Below are 24,556 nucleotides of genomic sequence, written 5' to 3'. Positions count from 1 at the left end.
TTCATTTCATTATTGCTTTAGGTTTTTTTACTCATGTAATTCAGAACTGCTCCTCCTACATGAGGTTAAAACTCACAGCAAATCAAGAATGCAGCATGTTTAAAATAATGTGCTATTCAAAATATGTGCTCGCACATAGTGTGTAAAAATATTTCAACCTCATTTTTAAATAGGTTCACCAATTTCAGTTGCCCAATTGGAAAAGCTTGGTAGGAAATGTCTAAAAATAAAGACAAAAATTCACTTACATCTAATGAGATATTAAGAAATATTTTCTATTTTCTTTTTGAAATGCCTCTAGCCCAAAAAACATGCACACAGTTTTTGTTGTTACTGATGTATGGAAAGGACTATGTGAGAAGGAAAAAGTGGAAATGAAGTCGGAAGCCCACCAAAAAAAAAGCAGCAAAGATTTAAGGCTAAGAAATTAAATATGCAAAAAAAGATGGAAATTCATATTTCTGCCAGAATTTTCACCTAATTCCTTGTATTTTAATGGAGCTATTTCTTTTCTCTTACACATAGTATGAGACCTCACCTCATAAAAAAGTCCATCTGGGAACTGACGAAAACACTGAGCACAGACAAAGCAGTTTTCATGATAGAGCTCCCCATTGCTGTTCACAATCCTCTCTGCAGGATCAAATCGAGTCTGGCAGCGTTCACATACTGCGTTTGCGAGAGCATCAGACATATTACTGGAATAAAGACAAGAGTAAGAACATGAGCGATGTCATAGCAAATCACATGAGTAATAATTATATCATCTAAGTTTCCCCAACACCTATCAACACAGTATTTCCACTGCTTTAAACTCCTTTTCACACACACGAAAAAGAAAACCACAAAGACCAAAGACCGATGAGTCTATTTCTAACTGATGTCAGTGCTGAATTATGTTCTTGCAACTCGCGTGTGGCAGAATGTAGCGGACTTACCAATTGCTCGCTTGTGGCTGCTTCACCAGTCTTTCACCCTATTATGTCACCCTGCTCATGCCAAATATCCACATTTTTAAATAAACCAGCAGTTCAGAAAGCAGCAAACACAATGATCCTGACTTCTTGGGATTTCTGGTCTCAGGATGTGCACCTCCAAGGATTTTGTGATGTGTAATAAGCACCGATATCCCACTGCAGTCTCCCCTTCACTGTAGAAATTAACAGGGCACTTCCCCCTTTACCCAGCAGCTTATGTGCAGAAGATTCATTGGAAAATAATTGCATACAATGCCTCTGTCTTCCTGACAATTTAGTTGAAACTGTTAAAGTGTTAAAAAAGTATGGGAGGAGAGAAGTCTCTCTGCCTGGCTTGGCAAATACTTCAGCTTCATTTCCTCAGAAAGTGGGGCTAAAAAACCCCCAAAGCCACACTTGCAAAGTGTGCAAAGGACATTTCCTCTATCTCCCCTAAAATGTGGAACGACCCTAACCTCTTTCACTAAATTTTCACGCTTGCCATCATGGTAATCTAAGTTCCCTATATGCTAATAGAATGCAATTTTAAAGTCATATATCGCATGTCCAAACAGGGAGAGAAAAATTATAAGGAAAGAGTTTCAGTTTCTCATTGCAATGTGATCTTTCTTTTAACCACCAGACTATCCAATAATCTAAAAATTCAGTATTGTTACACTTCTACATCTAGAAACACTATTTTATGGTTTCTGGGCACCTTCTGAATTCTATGATTGCAAAGAAAGATAGCAGTTTTATAGATTGGAGCATAAAAAATTTCCAACATGTTAAAAATCTCTGAAATATTTGTATAGTAGTTTTCCTGAAGCACATAACATATACATAAGATGAAAGACGGTTTGGTTAAAAAGGCTTTTTTTCTTTCTTTTTTATATTCAAAGCTGCTTTAAACTGTATTTCCATCGTTAATGTTATGCTACAACCTGACATGGTACTTTCCACACCTCTTCACAGAGAACAGTAATTCAATACGCGTGTTCCAGTAGCAGAAAATTCTCTTTCCTCTGGTCAGAGACACCCCTACAAAAACATGTATTGTATTCCAGGGCTTTATGCTCTGAGCGCAACTAGAAGGAGCACGCATCAGTGCAGGCAGCAGCCTCATACTCCTGAGGCAACAAAACCAGCCCTGTGCTTCAGCTGGCTCAGCTGAGCCAAAGGTATCGTATCCGCAGCTTGTACAAATATCCTATGCCATGACCTGGAGTGACCGCTCAGTAAAAATATACTTTCTTTCTGTCACTGCAATTCCAAGGGTGGCAAAGACCAAAGGAGCTGGTAATAATTTCAAGAATGGAGTACTGATTTAGCAGAAAAATTTGTTACAACTTGTTTCCTTATTGCAGTACAAAGGAGCTTTAAAAAAAACAGACATGGACCGGAATTATGGACAAGCAGGAAATCCTGTGATTTCATACACTAGAGATCATAGGTTAAAGAAACATTTTTATCCTCACAGAGTACCAAAGGAGTATGTCAACACAAAAACATCAGTGTTTGCTGCAAAGCTGAGAGACCTAATCGGCTTAGTTTGCAATTGCTACTCCTTCTGTTACATCATGCAAATGTGCAGCAAGACTTGAAAACAATCTCCCCATCAAGTATTTTTTTCCCCTCTTGAAAAATGTGATGCCTGAATTGCAAGACCTGAGCTAGCCAACAGTCATGAGTGAGAAAGCTCCATGTCAACATCAGTGAGAAAGGTCCTCTAGGTTATGGAAGAAAACCAGGCAAAACAGTGTTCCAGTGAGTCTCATAGTTTCCTACACAATAGCAAGTAATACACACTGCACGCTTAACAATAAAGCATGATCTCAGGTTGTGTTGGTTGGGGGTTTTGCTTTAGAAACATGAAATAAACATTTTTTTTTAAATCCTGATTTAATTTTTTTTTTTTCTTTCTCCAGATGGACTTTAACAGCAATCCAGGGAAGGAACAGTACCCATCACTGGCACTACCAGCTACCCGCTGGCTGAACTCTGCAATTACAGCCTGCAATCTGCACAGCCACGGTCCTGTAGGAAACCCAGAGCAAGTTCACAAGTGTGATAGTTCACACCAAACACTACTGATTCTGCTTATCCCGGGAGAGACTCTGACACAAGTCCCATGGCTGGGCTGGCGAGAAAGATAATGAAGATGCAGGGACTCATTCGTAAGAATAAGGCTTTCAGGAGCCTCCCTTCTGAAACCAGCATTTGAGAGCTGTCAAAACAGAGTAAACCCACAGTAAATCTTAACTTCTAAACAACATAAAATTTATTGGGAAATTGAAATTCCTAGTGAAAGTCAAACGCACTATTGTGCTGTGTTCTCACTGTCTTCCCTTAGCATAAAGTACAACTTTGGATTTAATTTTTAACCCTAAAAAAATTAATTTACCCCATTCATTTGCAAAAGCAAGAGAATATTAAGAGTCCCAAGAGTTTATTTACCATTCTGCTGATGCATGATGATGCAAAAGGTCCAACTCCCAGCTATGCAATTTTGCTCAAGATATTCCAATTCTGTTTTAACAACAGAGCAGGATACACAGCAGAAATCACTCATGATTTCACAAAACAACCCAGAACAAGAACTTCAAAGACTTGAAGATGGAAAACATTACAAAATTCTCAAAATGTGTGAGCTAGAAGAACTTGGTTGATGCTGACAAGATTTCCTTAAAGGCATAAGAAAGATGATTCTGATACAGACTGAGCTGTTCCAGAAATGCCACAATGCAAATGAGCTAATGATTGTGACTTTGTTACTCAGACGTGAGAGGAACTGTTAGTCCAGGAAAAACTAAAATAAAAGAACATGTACACAAAATAACACAGTTCGCTGCCTCAGCTATAACCTGGTTGAAATTTGTTGGGAAAAGCCGTACAGGAGACAATTAAATCACACATCAGCTCCTGACCAAAGTGCCTCCTGTAATACAAACCACCAGCTGTGGCTTTTGATAACCATAGCTTGAGTTTCACCTCTCTGCTCTCTTTTCATTCATGATTTTGCATCTGTTTTTACTTAAGATGTTTTATTCTTTTACACTCAAGCTAAAATTTGCAGCTTGGGCATTGCTCTGAAGGTATGACTTCGCATTTATTCAAAAGTTTTAGTTTCATGTATGCCATAGTTTCTTAATCTCCCTCCACTACACACCCCTGTGTGCTCTCTCCCTTGTGCAAAAACAAACATTTATTCAACTAGCTCAAGGTTAAAATTAACAAAGGCTGGAAGAGGGAGGAAGGACAGTTCCAATTCAGAGCAGTTTTATGATTCGGATTACTACACTGCTGCAAAAACACTTCTGCCAGCAGCACGGGGAGAGGAACAGCAACACCAAACGCATCCTTTTGATGGCGGTACCAAGAGTGACCACGAGTCTGACTTGCTATGGCAATCATAAGATATACAGATCTGAACCTTTCCTACAAAGGACAGTCCCCAATATGGAGCGCTTCTTGTATTCTGTTTGCTCACTGATATTTTACAATTCAGTAAAATACAGAATCTTCCTCTGATTTAACAATAAGCTGGTGACACAAAGACAGGAAGCGCTATTAAAACATGAGCAGCTCCAACATCCTGGAGTTATCCTGTCCTGTGCAAATCCAAAAATTACCAGTGCTCAAACAACGCTTTTTCCGATCTTTCACCATTATGTGTTGTAACTTTAACAAATTATCTTTGTCAAAGTATCTAATTTACAGAAATTTAACAGGAAGTTATTTGCCATAATTATAATGGCAAAAGGTGTGGGTTTCTCATGCTTTGACTTCTTGTAAGTATTTACTACAAAGTATCAGCATCATTCTCAAATTGGAAAAAAAAAAAATTCCTTCTTTATAAGAAGTGGAAGTAAATTGGGAGACCCGTTCTGTTCCACTAGTACTGATGCGATAGAAAGATTCGAAAGCATTTCACCTTCTTATATCACTAAAGTCAATATGGATCTATCTTCCAAAAACAGTGGTATCATATCTATTTGGCCTAGTAAATGTCATATTTTTATATTATATTCTCATTAAGATTCAGGAAACTGGGCCTGTATTACTACAGAGGAAAAAAAAAAAGAGTTGGATTTAAATACTAAGAAAGCTGGCTAAAATGCTACAGCTTCTATATTGTTATCTCCTTTTATAAAGATTTGTCCACAGAGACCTAGCACTGCTGACAGGTTGAGCAAAAAACCAGCAAATCTAATACTTGCACTGCCAAGAAAGAAGAACAGAGACTCCAGCCTTCACATTAGTAGAATTCAGTATGGATGCAAGACAAAATGAACCAGACAACTACACACAACCAGGAGAACAGATGAACAGTTGCAGGCTCTCTCGGGTCCAAGAAAGGCACCGCAGGTGCAGGGAGCGCTTCTGTCCGAAAAGCCCAGTCAAAAAAAAAATAATCAGTTTTGTTTAATTGGTCTTGAAAGCTTTTTTGGTTTAGTGTCAAAGGGAGTTCTCCTTCATCACAATGCTGAATGAAGCAGTAGTTTAATACAGAGATGACCAACACCCGTACAGATAATTACACAAAGAAAGGAAGACAACATTTCAAGACACAGGAGCCCAGGGCATTGTCCAAATCTCAGCAGACGTACCTATGCTAGGGAATCCTAGAAAGTCCTTCTCCGCTCGATCTGGTCTACCACTAGAAACTAGTGTATACAGAAGATATCACAATATGCTAACATTTACATAGTCATTCCTAGTATGTATATGCACACAGAGATGCCTAGGACAGTGAAAAGTCAAAAACCTAGAAAGCTCTCACCGCTTGTGTGTATCATAGATGCCAGTAGCTAAGATAAAAATCAGAGCACTCCAGGAGAAGGGCTTCTTCCCATCCCCGTAGCATGGTTGAGGATTTGTGGCTTTAAGCCCTTAATGTTGATAAAGACCAAAAAAAAAAAAAAAAAATTTGCCAGGACAATAGCAGACTTTATGACTCATTTCACAGATGATGACTAATATAAAGAAAAAAGAAAGAGGAAGGGTATCAGTTCATGAACTTCTGCTGAAAAACAGCCATCAACTACCCTCACCATTCTTCCAAAATCTCTTCACTGCAATCGACTTTTATCCGGACAATTTTGTCAAACTGATTTAACTTTTTTAAATTTAATAATAAACTTGTCATAAAAAGTTGCAGAAAAAAAATGCCATTCGTTCAATGTATGATTTGTTGTGCATTTGATAAAGCTACGTGCACAGCTTCACATTTTCAGCATTTCTCCTTCTGCTCGCATCGAATTTTCAGTTCATTCCTTATTTAAGTATTTTTTCAGCTGGCTAAATAAGAAATGAAGAGCGTTTCTCTCAGCATATCTTCCTCAACCATGCAGCCCACAATCTCTCAATGAAATAAACACTTTTTGTTCTTGTTTACTACATAGGGATAAACAAAATTAAGAAAAACATACAAATGCAACTTATGGTCACAATGTGGGAAAAAATCTTTATGGATCCCCATCTCTCCTTGGCCTACCAGCTACAGCAATTTGCTATTAGTAGAAGCCAGGGGTTTAAGAAAAAAAATTCCACTCATTCACACATTTCAGATGCAAATATAGTACAATGTCTGTACCGTTGGCCTGCAGGGGAAGCCAGAATCAAGGTAGACCTTTGAGATCAGCAGCAGCAATAAAAGCCTGTTGGTATTCACACAGAAAAATATCCTCTGGCCTGGGTACTTGGTAGTCCCTCTCAACATAATGGAATACTTATTTCCAGTAAACCATGACCAATTACTTAAAAAGACAGACGTTTAGCAGTGTTCACTCAGCCCGGGGAAACATCAACAACATAAAGAAATGTACACGTTTTAAATAGATTATACTTCTTATGCAGAAAAAACATCCTTTTATTATCAAGCATGGACCACTTCACCCACAATGTTTATTTGACAAATAACTAATTTATTTGATAAATAAATAATTTCTTACACACATTTAATCTTTCTCCTCTTCACTTCCATTATCTCAAAGGAGCTAAAATGTGATGTTTGTTTACCAGCACTGATAAAACAGATCATTCCCAAATGTGTTCATCAATGATCATCAACTAGCAGCAACACTATTGGATTACTCCCATTTGCCTGAAGAAAGGACACAAACTATCAGGACCTGTATCAGGAGGGAGAAGCAAAAAAAAGAGATCTCACACAGATAAGCATTTTCCAAACACCAAGCTCCAGCTCCTGAAATCTAGCTGACATAGAAGGCAAACAAGGACTAACTTTGTTTTCCTGCAAAACCATTCTAGGGTAGTGCTGAGTATTACAAACATGCTTTTCAGAAAAGGGCGTTCTTTCTGCATAGTGAATTAAGTACATCTACTTAAGAGAGAGTTTTAAACTCCAATTTACAAAACACGAAGGCTTGAAAAAGCTGTTGTTATTAGAAACTCAGAAAAAAAAAGAAGAATTATTAGAAATAATAATTGGAAATAATGGGAAAAATATTGTGCCTTCACCTTCTTTCTGGAAGGTTCTTATAGGTTACAATAAAACCCAGTTACATAGCTGAAAGCAAACTACATTTTGACAATGTGAGATGACTATGTCTGGGCATTTATCCCCTCATCCTTCCTATCTTCAGATCACACTCTGTTGTTTGTGTTCCATTGCTGCTTTTTCAATGATTCTTTTATTTTCTCTCCCAAGTCTCTTCTATGCTTCTCACTCCTCCTGAACAGCATCCTCTCCACCCAGTGGCATCACCATTTCTTTCGCTACCTTCTTACTCCCCTCTTGCTAAATTCTCAGACATTTGCAACCACAACTTTGTGTAGGAAAAATGGAAAAATTACCAACTAACTAATAGCTATAGGCTAAAAGAAAAATAGAGGGAAAAGTAGGGTTCTAGTGAAGGATCCACAGTTCAAAATATAATGCCAAACCAATTATTTAATTCCAGGTAAGCGTCAGGCTATGTCCTGCTAAGAAAAGACTGAAATTCAAAACTTCTGATTACTAAAAAAAAAATAAAAATCCTCCTCTCCTGCACACTCACTGCTCTCCCCAGTGACAAAGACTTCAGATCCCATACTGCTGCCGCAGCTCCTAGTTCTCCCAAAATGCAAGAAACTAAGTTTTATTTAATTCCCGTTAATTTCTCTCCTGCCCAAAATGAAAATTGAGAAGTAAAATTTTAATCTGAAGCACAGGAAAAGTAATGATCAAATCATGCAATAGAAATGTCTGGGCAGATTTAGGAAGCTTTGATTGACGTGTTCTAAATAATCTCAAGAAGCAGCTATGCTCGTAGCTTCAGTTTCTGGTGGACTGGATATATTTACAAAAACTAAAATGAACTATCTTGCTATTAACAGTACAGGTGAAGAAATGGACTACTGAGGCCTAAAAATCAAGGAACAGTAGAACTTTATCAACGTTTTGAAGAACTACTACATTTCACCATTTCTTTATTCCCACAGTGCCTAAATACTTCACCGTTAATGACATTAGAACTAACGTTGGTTCTGAACAGTCTAGTATGGTGCTTTGAAACGGGAAAGGTTCTCCATTGTTGCCTTCCTGTTATTGTTAAAAACTGAAAGCTTTCTCATCAGGAAAGTCCTCTCCTTCGTTATCTACTTGGAAATGAAAATAAACAGACTTCATCCCCTCTGGCTGTATGCAGACAATTCCCGCTTTAAAGAAAAGAGCCCCACCACCAAAAACCGAACATCCATCAAATCCTGGAAAAACGCAGTACCATTGCCTTCATCTCAGAGACATACCCACGTATCCCAGCTGCTGTATCTGTCCTGTTGCTCAGGAGTGACCCTGTGCCACTTAGCCGATCCTGCCGGCGTTGATAAAGTTTGGAGGATGCCAGCCCCCGAAGTCTCAGGCCAGCCATGGCACCCAATGCCACTGTGAAGGGGAATGCAGAGAGACAACTGGAGCAAATACCAGCAACACTGATATATTCAATGAGTCACCTTCCTTTTGGGAGTTGCCTTTACGTTTTAGAAGAGCTAAAGCAGGATGCATAGACCCCTGCCTGAGCATTGTTTCTTACAATTTGTCTGCCATTCTGCTACAGTCCTAAAGATCAGACAATCTCTTTCCTGTATTCCACTAGTAATTACCTACTTAAGCCAGCACACTAGGAGTCTACATCAGCAACTCATTCTGTATTAGACTTGCATAATATATCTGTATAAATTTCAAGAGCGAGATTAAAAAAAAAAATAAATCCTGAGTCTTCACATAACTAATCCACTTAATTCAAGAAGACTTTCTGATCAAAGCAACAACTACAGAAAAGTAAAACAGATTACTAGATCTCTTGACAATGAACACTGTAGTTTACTGCAGATCGGTACCTGGCCCTGGCATCTCTAAGGTGGTTCCCCACAGGCTGCTGCATCACGCAATGTCTTAAGGATACTGCAAACAACCGAACTGTTCCTTCCATTTGGATAAAGCATATTCTGAGAAACAAAACGACATATACTTTTGCTCTCCGGACACACTCCAGCCTGCAGAAGTGGCACGCAGCGGAGGGTCAGGAAGCGGGGAGAAGGAACATACTTGGCATTCCAACCTCCAGAGCTCTCTGCTGGGAACTGAACAGGGCCTTCAAACGGGAGGTCACCCTTTCTACCGCTCCCCCTCTGCTCCCACCCCTGCAAGAGAGAAAGAGGATTGCACAACACAAATGGCTCTGGCCCAGTGTAGGGCCATAGAAAGAGAAAAAAATTGAGAATATAGAAGTCAGTTTTTAAGAGAACAAAGGGAAAGGAGGATGGGAACATCTGAGTCAGTGTCATTTGATCAGTATCGCTGTGAAAAACATCTCAAGAGTCATTACCGACAAATTACTTTTTAGTAAATTATAAAGAAATGAGGATTTTTGTAGCATGAGAGTGAAATATATTCCATGACTACAGCCTGGCAAGCTATAGAGGAAAAAAACCAAAGACTGAAATATATTCCATGACTACAGCCTGGCAAGCTATAGAGGAAAAAAAAAAAAGGGAGAAGTAGAAGTGATGACTTCATTAGTAGTAAATGAGTATTAACAAGCAGAGATCCCTTCTGTCCTTTAAAGAAAAACAGTAGGGTTTACTGGGACAGAGCAGAACAGGCACAAATAAGGAATATCAGACTTTCAAACCCAGAAATCAGTAACCTCCACATCTGCAATTCACCCCACATTTCGCTGGGAGTTTCAGGCTCCTGACCTCTGATAGCAACCTGCCACTATCATTTCTCTCAGATTGCACTTGTGCTTTATTCATTTTCTACTTTATGATGTAAATGGAACAGAAGAACAAAAATGTCCTCCATATCGGGTGTTTTCGCAGATCTTTTAAATTTTAGAGCAATGAAATAGTTTTAAAATGCAATATTAAATCACCTTTTTACTTTTAGTACAAAGCAAAATATTAAATCACTGCAACATTATCTACCTTAACCTTAAGCAATCTGGCTAAAAATCTCATTCTCTTTCAAACATCTAAGCTTTTACCCTTCTGACTCATAGGAAATTATTTTATTGGTTTTCAAATAACCGCTCTTCCACAGAAAAGTATGACTCTTCTTCAAAAGGGATGATGAGGGGATTGAAGGAAAAAAAAGTCAGAACAATAACCATCCTGTCTTCCCACCCCTCAACACAAGCTCGTTCACTCACTTCTCTCTTGCTGCCTCGCACGTAAAAAGTGAAAATGGATGGGTTTGTTTTTCTTTCCCTCTTGAGAGATCGCTTTTAAGAGACAAGGTCGATGCCAAAATCTTACAGCTGGTTACTTTCTGGGCCAAAGCCGAGAAGAAAGCAGCTAGACTTCTTTTAGGCATTAACAAGTAGTTCTCCTCAGAGAAGCACCTCTGTGTCCCCAGAACAGACTACTAAGGACCTTCCAACAAGTTAAATTTTATCTACAGAGCCTCAGAAAGTAGATTTAGATGGAAAGATAATAAGATTAAAAATGCATTTTTCAACCCAGAAGAGTAGAAATGGCTGCTGATAACTCAAAGAGATGAGACATCTCTTAGTTCAATGCAGGTACTTTCTAGTCAGCGCCAAGAACATTTCTTAGTATTATCAAGCCTTATATTCCCTCCTCCTCCTTCAAACCATTTTATTTGCAATTGCTTCATAAAATGGAGCACATGCACAGCAGCAGCTCTCTACTGAATTAAAAAGCATCTAGTCAAATGCTAGCCTAATCAAAAATAATATACTCTTATTTCTTACCTCAACTGGATTAGGAACAATCAATAAGCGTATGTGTAAATGCAGCTGTTCTTCTTTTGTTGACTGCAGGAAGTACATAGGCGTATCCAGATCGCAATTAGACCAAATATAGTGATAACAAAAATTTCTTACAAAAATAATTATGCCCTGAAATACGCACTTAGGAAACATTTTTCCTTGTGCTTTGTATTAGATTAGTTTCTAAAGTCAATATAAAACAGCACAGGTATTTTTTACCTTTATGTTTTCTAATCACTGCCACAGCAGTAAAGTCTTAAAAGAAATTATCTTCAACTCTGGTTTATTTTCTACTTTGGGCATTTGACAATGTTTTGTTCATTGGTCATTCACTGATCCTCTTTCTTAGGAATAAATCCATCACAAACAAGAAAGGAAACAAGGCAAAACACAGTCGCAAAAAACAAACAAACAAAACCAACATAAAAAAACCCCAAACAACCAACACAAACAATCCTCCTCGAAAAGGCAAAAAAAAAAATGGAGAGATGGACCAAACACATCAAATACAAATTATAGAAGCAGTCTTCACTTATTTATTGGTAAGAAGGTACCACAGTATACTTCTAAAGGCACCAAAAATAATGGAATTTGTATTTCTCAACACTGCAAAATATAGGAAGGCTGCTTAGAAACATACTATTTCTGTATCTAACACATTATCTCTTATACAAAGTTTATTTCCAAATGTAGTTAAACAACATGTAACTTAAACTAAAATACATATATTTCTTTAATTTCTTTATATCTTATTATCTTTGGATCTTAGTTGGAACAGATATATTCAAAGAAAGGGTGATTTTTCTATATTTTTTAAGTTAACAGTATCCCTTTAAACTACAGACTGCTCTTGAAATTAGGGACTATAACAGTCACTTCAGTCAAGATACAGAGAAATAAAATAGCTCAGCTAAAACGTGTCGTTCAGAATTACTATTTGCAAATTCCAATGATCTACTTGTCAATTTTCTCTAATAAAACACAATCCTCATATTGTAACAATGTAACTCGTGACATGCACTATTTGAATTTAATTTGCTGAACAGTCACCTGTTTTTAATAATTTTCTACTGTGAATAGATAGAAGTGCACATCTTTCTTTGTATTTTCTGGAATTATATTTTCCCTAATGCTAAAAATCAGTAAATCAAGTTACTGCAGCTATTTACATTCAGGAGACACCCTCTGCAGCTAAATGGGACAGAACACTTAAAAACGAAAATGGGGTTATTTTTAATTTATCTTAATTGCTAATGATGCATCAGTAATCATAGTACCTACAACTGAGCCCTTTTGTGCTTCTATTTGATGAGAAAGTTGAAGTGAAAAAGAATAGTGTGTCAGCACTTCATGTTTTCCAGTCTTCCTCGCTCTAACACACTGTAACACAACAAAATCCTTCCTTTCCCTGTGTCAACAGTTTCAAGACCAGAGGCACATTTATGTCTGTTCCTGGCTCTGGAAGGTTCCCATTGATCGATATTGCCCTGCCCAGGGCAGGGAGTTGGAACTAGATGATCTTTAAGGTCCCCTTCCAACCCAAACCATTCTCTGATTCTATGATTGTGGGGATGCTCCAGCTGTGAGACAGTTCATCTCCTTCCAGAACCCTGAAAACCCAGAATCTCAAAAGCTGGAGAACATTTGATTACATAATATCAACAGATTTTAAGAACTACAACGTAACAAACATGGAACAACATCTGATCACCCACAGTTTGGCAGAGTGACCTGTAGGTGGATCTAAGGAAGTACCTTCTTGATGCCAAATTCTTTCCAATGACAAGGGTCTGTCCCAGCCTCAAAACACCACTAAACATGGTGCATATCAAATGGCATTGGTCATGCAAGGGGCTGAGCAGTGCAATGCTTCACAGACACTCATAAGTACAGCTTTTTTTTTCCGGGAAACCACTACCCTACATGGATTACACTATTACCGAGGAAAAAGTCAGCTGAATTACAGCTATGACAAACTTCTCCAATAGAACAGTCAGTCGTTCTGTCATAGGAACGACAGCAGACAGGAATTTAGAAACCTTCACAGCTGACAAACTTCCCAGGACAAACATTTCTAAAAACAGTAAAAAGCCACTTGCATTCACTTTTCAAACGCTAAACTCAAGGCCTGCTCATTTTAACAACCCTCTGAAGTACATCTAAGGAATAGGAGAAGAAATCCTGTGTTACTTTGAAGAACTGCACGCTCTGCAGTGTCTCAACTACCCTGAAACTCTCCACCAAGCCTCGTGCTTCACATCAGAGCTCCTCACTGAATACAGCATTGTACCTTAACAGGCAGGTTTCTGAGGAAACATGGAGAGAAGACAACAAGGATTACCGTCCACAGGCATTTCCCACTGTCCCCTGCAGCTGAGTGGTTTCACCTGAGGTAAACATCTCATTCTAAACAGTACTACACCACAGTTCTATATAAATAAAAACAGCTGGGTTCATACAGCCACAATTCTTCCCAGGTCCTCCCCATCCTGTCCCCATTTAGGAGTTGCATGGGTACCCATGACCTGTGAATATTTAAGACTCTTGAGTCTCCCTCTAGTTGTAAGAAAATGAATGTAAACTTGTAAATACCCATTTCACATGTCAGAAGAACAAAAAAGGGACCGTTAAGACAGAAAATTCAAAGTAATGTAAACATAGGAGGTAAAAACCAGAAGCGTTTTGAGCACATACAGCCACCCATCAACATCAATCGGTCATCACGAAGATCAAAAATAACACTCACCCAAATCCTAGTGAGGCTATAACAATTATTCAGCACGTTCTCATACCTAACAACCCACAAAACATGATCTACTCTGAATAACCATAAGAAGCTGCATAATACAAACATCAAGGCTTTACACAAAAGAAAAATGAATACTTATACACAGACTATTCTGGATCCATTTCAGTATTCCTAGTCAAGAAGAGCAATGCTTCAGGATTACAATAACGATAGTAGGATTCAGGAGGATGGCTATCCTAAAAAAAGGCACCCTACGAATTTCAATATTACTTTTCATCTTCAAGACGTTTTACAAAAGCAAGCTTATTTTTACAAACTGTTTTACAACGTTTGGGTTCTATTTTATAGATGGGAGAACGAAGTGATCGGAGACACTACAGCACTTGTGCAAACTAAGATGCCAGTAAACGCTTCCCCCAGTGCTTTTCTCATTTACATCTGTCAATTAGGTGACTTTACAGAGTTCTCCAGCGTCAGACGGCGTGGGGAGAGAATGAAGCTCCAGATTTAAACAGCTCTGGGAACACCGTAACTCTAAGGCCAACCCGAAGAAGAGGAGGCCGAATGTGCGGGCAGAAAGGCAGCGTGTAGATGAGCAAGAAGGGCCCCGAAGCATGGGACTGCGGTGCGGGGCAGGCGGGGGAGCAGGCTGTCAGCGCCTGAGCCGCACCACCCGGCTGGAGGGAGCCTGCCTGCCGAGCCCAGAGACACAACTGCTCCTTCCCAACTCTGTTTCTGGTCTTCCCACCGCCCTTGGCCGCGTCGCCGTGGGGGGGGTAAGGCACAGCGGGGCAGCCCTTGCTCTCCTCTTCCACGAGGTCAACTTTCCCAATCCCTCCCCCGGCCGCAGCGTGCCCCGCTCCGCCTGAACCTCACAGGAGCAAAACCTCCTCTCCCCCGACCACCTTCCTACCGGGCACACCACCAGGGCAAAGAGGGGGCCGTTCCCGACCCTCCACCGCCCGCCACGGGGGCGGTGAAGGCGGGGAGAGCCCACCGTGGCCAGGGCGCGGGACCGACCTGCGCTCCCCTCCCTCCCCGGCCTTACCTGCCCGTCATGGCGGCGCGCCCCCGGCCGTCGCCGGGCTGTGGCGGAGGGGCTGCCGGTCGGGACGGGCGGCTGGGCGCAGCGGCTCCGGCTCCAGCCCCGGCGGGCAGCAGAAACCCCGCCCCAGCCCGGCCCGGGCCCCCAGGGGCGTGGGCGGGAGCCGCAGCCCCCGGTGACTCAGGGCAGCCCCCCCCCGGCCCCGCGCATATTTTTCCTATAAAGGGAAAAAAATATTGAGTAACGAAGCGGCGGAGCGGGGCCGCCTCCCGGCCGGGGAACAGGGAGCCGACGACCCCGGGGCACGGCTCCGGCCCGGGAGCCGCTTGGCCCCACCGGGTTGTAACGCTTCGAGCATGGGCCTGGGGGGGGAGAGGGGAAAAGCTGAGGGGAGGGTTTTATCACATAAACCGCTACCTGGTGTGCAGTTATCTCTGACATGCACATCGTTGACGTAACGTTTTATCCTGTGAACAAAGAAGCCGCACTTCCTGCCCGTCGCGACAGGCAGTGACACTCGCAGCATATCCCCACGCGAGGGGAAAACCTGCCTCACAGCGTGTCTTTTCTTCCCCAAAGTGGTTAAATGGCATCCTTTGCTGCCAAAAGGAAGAGGGATCGCACGCCCTAACAAGGACCCCTCCAAAGTGTGAGGTTTTCAGTACCTAATCCCTTCTTGCCAATGATCAAACTTTGCCCTGAGCACTTAAAAACTATGTTCTCTGGCATGTATCAATGCTAAAGCGATCCACCAAATGGGACAGGGACCTTCTGCCGAAAAGCAGTTTCAAGCTTTAAGGTAGCCTAGTATATGATGTGACTTGTTAGGTAGCCTAGTATATGATGTGACTCACCATAGCTACGGGTATTGCTGCAGGCTTGGGACTGATGATGGAAACTCTGTGGTCTCTGGTGTCCAACCATCTCAATTTTCAGCCCTGCTGTAAACATTTAGAATCACACAGGTTAAATTAGCATTTGGTATTTTTATTACTTATTTAAACCAGGGTGAAGAATTGAGTTAGGTGTTCTTATTTTGGTTTAAGGTTGGCTGAGGAAAGGGCAATAGGTAATCTTATTAATAAATAGCCAACAATTTAACAGGTTTGGCTGGGGAAAGGGCAATAGGTAATCTTATTAATAAACAGCCAACAATTTAACAGGTTTGGCTGGGGAAAGGGCAATAGGTAATCTTATTAATAAACAGCCAACAATTTAACAGGTTTGGCTGGGTGTGCAGACAGACAAGCTCGTAGTCACTCCCTGCATCTCTAGTCTCTCCCGTTGTAGTGATTTCTGGGTGCCAACGTGTAAAGTCTCTACTCTGGTGGCTCTCCTTCAGAAAGAGCTGCAGTCCCTGGGACTGAGAGCTTTGGTTGAGAGCTTCAATCCCTTGGACTGAACAAGCAAGGAGGAGACTGTGGGTGCTGCCAAGGGTGTGGGGAGGAGGATGGCGCTGGGCAGGGCTCGGCCTTCAGTCACCGGCCTGTCACCCTGGGCAATCCTTCCCCTCTCCTGCAACCTCCCCTGGGGCTACCTGTGAGCTGTACCCACGTCCAGTATCATCCTTCTCTTACCAATCTACATTTTGAACGTGACACCATCCTCCTTCCCGCTGCTGAGACCCCTAAACCGTTACTGCTCGCAGCTGCTAGGCCCCTCCAGCCACCTCACGAGCAGCTCTCCCTCCAGCAGCGACATAGCCGCTCCTGCCCTGACGACCTCCCCCGCTCCTTTCATCGGACGTCTCTGCCTTTCCTTTAAGGCGAAAAGGCGCAGATTCAGACGGCGGAGGGGAAGGAGGGCGACCAGCGGCCGGGACCCGCCGCCCTCCCCCGCCCCCTCACGGCCGCTGGCGCACGCGCGCCGCCCCCTATGAGGGCGGGCTCTCTCCCCTCCCCCCACCCGCCTGAGGAGGCCGGTGACCCGGATGTAGCTCCTCCGCAAGATGGCGGCGGGGCAGGCGGGCGGCGCGTTGTAGCGGCAGGCGAGCGGTTTCCCTGGCCCCCGCCATGGCGGACCTGGGTCGGCAGTTGCAGGAGTACCTCGCGCAGTCGAAGGCGGCCGCCGCCTCCACCGCGGCCCCCGCGCCGCCGCCACCCCCGCCGCCCTCCGCCGGCTGCTCGCAGGAGGAGGCGGGCAGCGGCCTGGGGGCCTGGCTGGGCCCGCTGAACCCCTTCCCGGTGGCGGCCGCCTCGGGGCCGGGCCGGGGGTGGCCGTGGTCGGCGGAGGCGGACCCCTGGCTGCCGGGGCTGTCGCGCTGGCAGCGGCTGGCGGGCAGCGGGCTGTGCCTGCTGCTGGCCGCCCTCTGCTTCGGGCTGGCCGCCCTGTACGCGCCGCTGCTGCTGCTCCGCGCCCGCAAGTTCGCCCTGCTCTGGTCCCTGGGCTCCCTCTGCGGCCTGGCCGCCGCCGCCCTGCTGCGAGGGCCCGCCCGCCTGCTGCGGGAACCCGGCGGCGGCACCCTCTTCTACCTCGGCGCCCTGGCCGGCACCCTGTACGCGGCGCTGGGGCTGCGCAGCACCTTCCTGACGGTGCTGGGCGCCGCCGCCCAGATTGTCGCCGCTGCCGTCGCCCTCCTGGCCGCCCTCCCCGGGGGAGCCGCCGGCCTGCGCCGCCTGGGCGGCCTCCTCAGCGCCGCGCTGCGCCGCCGCGGAAAAGCCCTGCCGGTGTGACACCCCCCTGCCCCACGCCGCCACCGAGGCGGGGACACACCGGCTGCAGCCCGGCGGGGCGAAGGGACTGAGAGACTGCGGCTGGCGCCGGGCACGAAGACAGCTCTCCGCGATGGGGATGGCGCCGTCTCCCGCCGCTTCTCTTCCTTCGCCTTCCTGCTGGGTTCTCCCCTCGCCGATTCCCGAGGAAGAGGAGCCGCGGCTGGCACCCGGGAGCGGCAGCAGTGACTCTCTGAGCTCGTTCAGCTGCGTTCAGGTGTGGCGGTGGCGGTGCCAGCCTGCCCAGCCCTCCCCGAGTGCGGGATTTTGCCTTATTGCAAAGTCAGCCCGATAGCCATGGTCCGGAGTCGCTCCGGCTGGGAGCTGGCAGCATCCCACTTCCCTACCTCCAGTATAGGACCATGTGGCTGCTGCAGCCTACTTCGAAACGTGAGTGAGATTGCGGAGCCCATGAAATGTAATTATTGACTTGCCCGTTAACGTGAACAGCAAGTGTCTTAACAGCTGAGGCGCGTAGGGCTGATGGATGGTGAAACACGGAGACAACGTAGCGAAATCTGGTCAAGTGTGGGGGCAAAGGTTCAAAAATAGTTAACTGCTGTTAACTCATTTTTGTGCCAACCCCTTCCACTCTAACACATACTTCAGTCGCTGTACGGTGCAGTCATCAGCCACCTCAGATGGGTGGTGAATATGAATACTGTGTCCACTGAACTGCGTTTCTCTCTAAAAACCATCTTTAAAATACCATCCAGTAAGTGAAACAAACTTTCCTGGGGCTGTGGGTCACAAAGACTACTTGTATCTGTAAGAGTAGCCTTCTTGCGTGATGATGATAGGATGGAAGGTGCTAATCTTAGTGAAGAGCCTTTGCAGGTATTGCTGCCTTACGGCTGCTGTAAGGTAGCAAATACTTGGGCTTTAAAAAGGTAGTCTCAGCTCTTAGAACTTTATTTTTAATATATATATATATTTGCTCTCTCAAGTTGGGCAGGAATTGCTGACTCATCACGGCACAACCTTCAAAAATAGATTTGTTAGTAATTAGAGCCTGTTTCAGCCAGCGCAGCTCTGTTTCGATGCAGAAACGAAGCAGCCTTAGGAAGGTGCTGAATTCGGGCCGACAGCCCCTGCCGAGAGCTTGGTGCTTCAGTCTGGGCCGTGTACTGCCCTAGGGCACATAAAAGGGAACACCAGGCCTAACCGGCTCAGAGCCTAAGTGAGGATCTCACTGGATATAGATGCCTCATACAAAATAAAGCCAAACACTGCAATATTTATCTGCTGTCACTACCTAGGGTTTAGCGTATTCACCTAATACTTGCTCCGAATTAAACCAAAATTGTTAAATAAATGGGGGTACTTTAAATGTACATAGATTGTTTTAATAAAACTATTTGTCTACCAAATACCAGTATAGACGTTCCACTAATGGTCACTTTTTTTCCTTAGAAATGTAGATCAGAGCTGAGTAGCATTAAATTAGTTCTCTCATTTTAACAACTTCTAAGCTGTAGTATATAATTTTATTCCCAAGAGCGCTATCTGATTTGTTAAATCTTAGACAAGGTGGAGCTGTAAATTAGCAGGTAGAGCATAAGGATTGCAGCACTGGTAAAAGAACTTGCCCTGAAGAGTACAGAAGTATATTCCCATTTATTAATTTCATCCATTTTCCAGCAATAGCGGGTCAACGGTATCACAGACCGGGAAGCTGCTTCTGTCTCTCCTGCTATCCTGTCACCTTCTGAGATTATATACAAAGGCTAGCTACTTACCAATTTTCTTACGACTTTTTGTGCATATTCCATGATCATGGAATATTTAAAAAGCTCCCCATAGTGGTTTAAGGAGTTAACCAGCCATCTGAGGGAAAACAGGCACACTCCCTTTTGTCTAGATAGAGCAAGCCGGGTTTACTATTATTAGGTGCAGTCTAATTTGTTTTGGTAGAGGGCTGTGGTTTAATTAAGGACTGAAGCTCATCCTCTAAATCACATATTCTAACTATTACACAAAAGTCACTTTCAGCCCCTTAGAAATATATAGGGCTTGTTGAAAAAGAGGGGAAGCTTTCCCCTTTGCTAATGATTAAATTATTGGTATTTATCATTACAACTCTAGGATAGATCCTAACTCCCAGACTTAGACCAAAAGTGACCAAAGCCCTTCTTCAGATAGGGGTAAAAAGCAATTATTTTTTTTTTTTTTTTCCCCTCTCAGGAGAAACTGTGTCCTACCAGGTGCATCTCAGCTGTTTCCCAGTTAATTCCTTTAAGACCGTTCTGTCTCTCTAGAGCCCCATGACAAGGCTTTTAGAGGCTAATGATCAGAGTTAATTACTACAATTTTCAAATGCCATTTTATACGCTACAAATTAAAAACTAAGAAAAAAACCCAAACCCTACTTGTGACTGACTGATCCAAGAGAACAGCAGTGAAGCGTTTATGCTTTGATCTCTTTAAATAAGATGGGTCAGCAGGACTTCAGCCAGCCTGCAGGAAATTTGACAATGAGAAGTGAGAGAAAATAGCTGCCGCGTGTCGCTCTCTTGTTGCAGCAGCCTTGTCAGCTATAGAACTACAGTGCCGTATTATCCTGAATATTATAACGTGAAATTCAAGGAGGGGAGGAGGGAAGCCTGGTGGTGATGTTTTTCATTATACTTTATATCCTATATTTTTAATGCAGGACCTTCCTGAGAGCTGGCTTTAGAATATGTACTTACACAGTAAAATTTTCACCGAGGCTTTAGGTATTAAAGGAGCCTTTTGATTAACCTGGTGACTGGAGATAATTAATATGAATGATTTATGGGGAAAAGAGAAACTCACGGTTGGTAAGCAGCTTTATTGTGAAATGTAGGAAATAATAACCCCCTCTTCTTCATTTCCCTGCCCTAGTATAACTAGGAAACAATATCCTAAAGAAAAAGATACTTAAAAAGTGAAGATGAAAGTGATCAACAAGCAAGGTTTGCACTTCAGCATTTGAATGGACTACACTCTACTGGACACCCGTTATCTTTAGGCAATGTGTCCTATGGCCATTGTAAAATGTATGCATCCATATTAATCAAGCTGCTGAATTTCTTTCTTCTTCAATGGACTGGTTTGAGATAGAGCAAAACCAATTTTCTTTTTCAGTAATTTTAGTTTTCAGTTAAATCCCTTCTAACTGACTGCACGCTCTGAAATTAACTTCTAGCAGTGCTAAGACCTGATGCTTATAGTGAATGCCAAGGAATGGTAGAGAGGCTGCTGCTTATACTTACTGCTCTAACAACCAGGGCCAGCTAATTCCATTATTTGCCCCATTGGAGGGTCGGAAATGGAAAAGGGTCGCACCTATGGGGAGGAACGGATAGGACAGGTGACCCAAACCTGACCAACGGGGGCATTCCATCCCATCTGCCCCATGCTCAGTGTGAAAGCTGAGGGATCAAAGGGTCAGCCCCCCTCTTCAATAGCCAGCGTCCGAGGAGGACTCTCCGTTCTTCTTGCCTTTGATCCCAAACTGTTCCTGAATGCTGTTCTTGCATCCAGTTCCCATCTGCCACCAAATCCAGTCCTAGTGCTGGCCAGTGATGAGATCGTCAGGGGAGCTTGATATTGGTTTTGTATATATTTCATTATTTTCTTATTGATATTATTATATTTTCTTTTTATTGTTAAGATTTCATTATAGCTGTTTTGTTGTTTTTTTTTTTTCCACCCCTTAAGTCTCTCTCCTTTATTCTCTCTCCCTTCCCCTTCTCGGAAGGGAAAGGGGCTAATAGAGAACATGTCATTCCTTTAGTGGCCAGCCCAGCCTCAACCTTGACACTCAAGTTCTATAAACAGATGCTGTTTTGAACAAAAATACTTAACTCACTGAGGTGAAGTGCAGAATGACAATATTTGTCACTATGTCTGTTTTGCTAGCACTCCAGGTTGTAACTCGTGCTATGTCTATGTCTAACTTGCTCTAAATGGTGTTCCACGTTTTTCTCTTTCAGGATGGTAGACTAGCAAGCAGCGGTGGTTTCCCATGTTTTGGAATTTTAACGTCAGCACCACTTGTAATCTGTAGACAGCTGTGGCTAAAGAGGAAAACAAAAATTCTCTATACATGATACACCAAAAAAATCCTAGGAATCAGCTATTAGTATTTTAAACGGTTGAGATTTCAGGAGGTAGTTCTGTTGCTCCATCTGATACACAAGTTTGCCTAAAGACAGCCCGCTTTATAGTAATAGGTGAGTAAAGAATCACACACTGTGTTGATATTTTTGTTAACTTTTGCGCAAATTACATTCTGTATTCATACAAAACCAACGTAACTCTTTGACAAACTGTACATATAGAAACAAGTTTCTGTCTGGTGGTGAACTGAAATCTGTGGAGGTGCTCCATGTCTCACAACACTTAAAAAAAATTCCAGCTCTTCACAAAACAAAGTAGGTAAAAGAAGGTGAGGAAAAGGGGTGGAGAGGACAAAACAGAAAGCTAGCTACAATATTGCAGCTAGTAGCAGTTGGCTGATCTAGGAAAAGACCCTTATTTAGGAACTAATGCACATTCAGTTATCCCAGTTAAGAATCCAGGTTTGTGGTGTTGCAGGGTTACTTTGTGAGTCCAGAGTATCAGTCTATTTAAATATTGTCCAACAAGGACTGGGTGTCACCCAGTCAAAGCCTCTTCTATCGGCCTCTTCCACCACCCCTAGATGATCCTCTTCTTGATTGACCAGAGTTCATGTTGTTTCCTCTTCCCCAATTACTTCCACTCCTCCCTCCTCGAGATGGGTTATTGCCTCCTGGAGGGCCTCCACCGAAAGCCTCATCCCTGTGGAATCCATCGTGGTGGTCTCCATCTAAAGAACTAGACCTCCCAGATTTTGGCGCTCTCTGTGAAGGTCCCGAATTTCCTCGTCCTAAAAATGAAGCACAGTCAGTTACTGATGTTGAAGGCTAAGCCGTGCCTTTTCTCAGACATACCATATATTTAGCTAGTTCTTCTGTGGGATAATCATTCTCCCACCAAATGGAGTCGAGACCTGTAATTTTACGCCTCCTCCCTCTGTATGATTTTTCTTACACAGATTTAGTGTCTCCATTACAGTCCAGAAGATGGACAGCAATCAAACAATTCCCTGACAATTGAAGGAGGTTCTATCTGATACTTCATTCAAGTGACTGCTGGCTGTAAGTTAAAACAGTGATAGTCATGGTGTCCTCAGAACTGCCAGGTGTACCTGATTCTGAGGCTTTACCACCATCTGTGGTTCTCTGTATGTTTTTATTGCAAAATACTTTTTTTTTTATCCTAAACAAAGACATTGCACTGATGGATCAGTTGAGGTTGGTGGTGAAAACAACGAGTAACATTACTGTTCCATTTTTTGCTAGAAATAATAGAAAAATGTTCAATTTTACTACTAACCTGGAACATAAACTACATGAGCTCTTACTGCCAGGAACAGGATTTTCTACTTCTCACAGATCTTTTTAGTACTGATATGTAAATTAACATTACAAATTCCTAAAGTCATTAGCTCAAAATAACAAGCAGTATTTTGAAAAAAATGAATGGTAACAGTGCTTTATGGACATGTGCTATAGCTAAATGAAGATATTTTTGCTCCACTGTAGCAAGAGTGATTTTTTTTTTTTGTTGGCTCTGCTTGGTTCTGTGCAAAATAGAGACCAAATTGTTCCACAGAGTTTATAATTTATGGCGTTTTGATCTTCAAATGACTTTACCAATACAACTGAAGGTGGCACAGCCCATATATGAAAAAATATTGTTCACGTTTCGTTTTTCAGGCTTGCTGCCGCTGTTCTAAATTTTCTTTGGTACATTAATGAGTTGTCTAGGCACAAGCAGGGTGGTAGTTAACAACTCTTTTGACTTCAATAAAACATCTGATAGAGTTATCACAAATTATTATTGAAGCTGGAGAAGGAAACCGTACAGATTTGATAAAGATGCTGGCTAAATGAGAAACACAACATAGAGTTCTGAAAGGAAAAAATATTGATGCAGAGGGAGTTTACCAGCAGAGTTTTTATTAAAAACATCTGTGAACGAATGATAAAACCTGCTGTTAATACAACACTGGAAATGCAGTCCATTCAGAGGAGGACTGGAATACAGTTAAAACAAAATGATCTTCAGGACAGTAAGAGAACCAGAATGAAATTCAGTGGCATGGAAAACAAAGCTGTGCAGAAGAGGTTCTAACAAGAAAAAAATTCAGCTATAGGCTGGCAGCTCAGCATTTGAGAAGGATCTCTGTCACTGATCACTACCTAACAGCGGGTAGTCAATATGAGAACATTAGAAAAAAAAGACAACATTAAAAAAAAGACAATGGCAATCCTGAGATTTATAAGAAGAAAAAGGACCAAGAAGTGGTGCAAGGCTCCAAACCAGCTACTAACTCCAAAAGCACGTATTCTGTGGGTTACAGTAGCTGGTGGCATGACAGTGCCGTGTGACTGTTTAGTGGTTGTTTAAAGAGGGAAACATGACATCAGGAGCTATTAGGAAAGAATGGAGAAAACAGAACGAAACCAAGTGAACTGCAGAAATCCACAGTTAAACCACATCTTAAATAGTGTGCGCAATTCCTAGTTACCCCCTTAATTTACAAAAGGATAAATTAAAACAGAAAATAGCATATACACAGTAATAAGGATAGTAAAAGATACAGAACAACTTCCCAGAGAGAACAACTAAACAGATCAGAGCTCTTGGACTTGGAGAAGAGGTAGTTCAGGTTGGAAATGGTAGAGTTTGATGCAAATAGAGATGGCATTCAGAGACGATAGGGATCAACTTTCAACTGTTCCAATTAAAACACAAGACATCATCAACTGAAATTAGCAAATGATAATCCTTAAACAAGAGGA

General features: G+C 42.6%; 3 protein-coding genes across 6 annotated transcripts in view; 1 reads left to right on the top strand and 2 right to left on the bottom strand.

Moving 5' to 3' along the window:
* Window positions 1-15,128, bottom strand: part of LIMS2 (LIM zinc finger domain containing 2) — a 33,716-nt gene extending 18,588 nt beyond the window's left edge. Inside the window, exons 1-2 of one of the 4 annotated variants that reach the window (XM_074154121.1) lie at window positions 14,992-15,128; window positions 539-698 (exon numbers count right to left, since the gene is read on the bottom strand). In XM_074154121.1, coding sequence (XP_074010222.1) covers window positions 539-698; window positions 14,992-15,002 — 171 coding nt within the window. In that variant the 5' untranslated portion in view covers window positions 15,003-15,128. Of the gene's footprint in view, window positions 1-538; window positions 699-1,322; window positions 1,343-8,708; window positions 8,831-14,991 lie in introns of those variants that run through there. The other 3 variants (XM_074154119.1, XM_074154120.1, XM_074154122.1) reach the window with 3 other exon arrangements.
* Window positions 15,129-17,000: 1,872 nt separating this feature from the next.
* SFT2D3 (SFT2 domain containing 3) lies at window positions 17,001-17,660 on the top strand. The gene has a single exon (XM_074153882.1). It carries the CDS (start codon window positions 17,001-17,003, stop codon window positions 17,658-17,660), a length of 660 nt encoding a protein of 219 aa, XP_074009983.1.
* A 4,682-nt stretch (window positions 17,661-22,342) lies between these two features.
* WDR33 (WD repeat domain 33) overlaps window positions 22,343-24,556 on the bottom strand; it is a 73,874-nt gene continuing 71,660 nt past the window's right edge. Inside the window, exon 23 of the mRNA XM_074153339.1 lies at window positions 22,343-22,575. Within this exon, the coding sequence (XP_074009440.1) occupies window positions 22,343-22,575 (233 nt within the window). The remainder of the gene's footprint in view (window positions 22,576-24,556) is intronic.

This window comes from Numenius arquata, chromosome 9 (genome assembly GCF_964106895.1).
Source record: "Numenius arquata chromosome 9, bNumArq3.hap1.1, whole genome shotgun sequence".
Taxonomy (NCBI): Eukaryota; Metazoa; Chordata; class Aves; order Charadriiformes; family Scolopacidae; genus Numenius; species Numenius arquata.
Note: the sequence above shows the minus strand (reverse complement) of the source record. Positions and strands in the feature narration are given on the sequence as shown.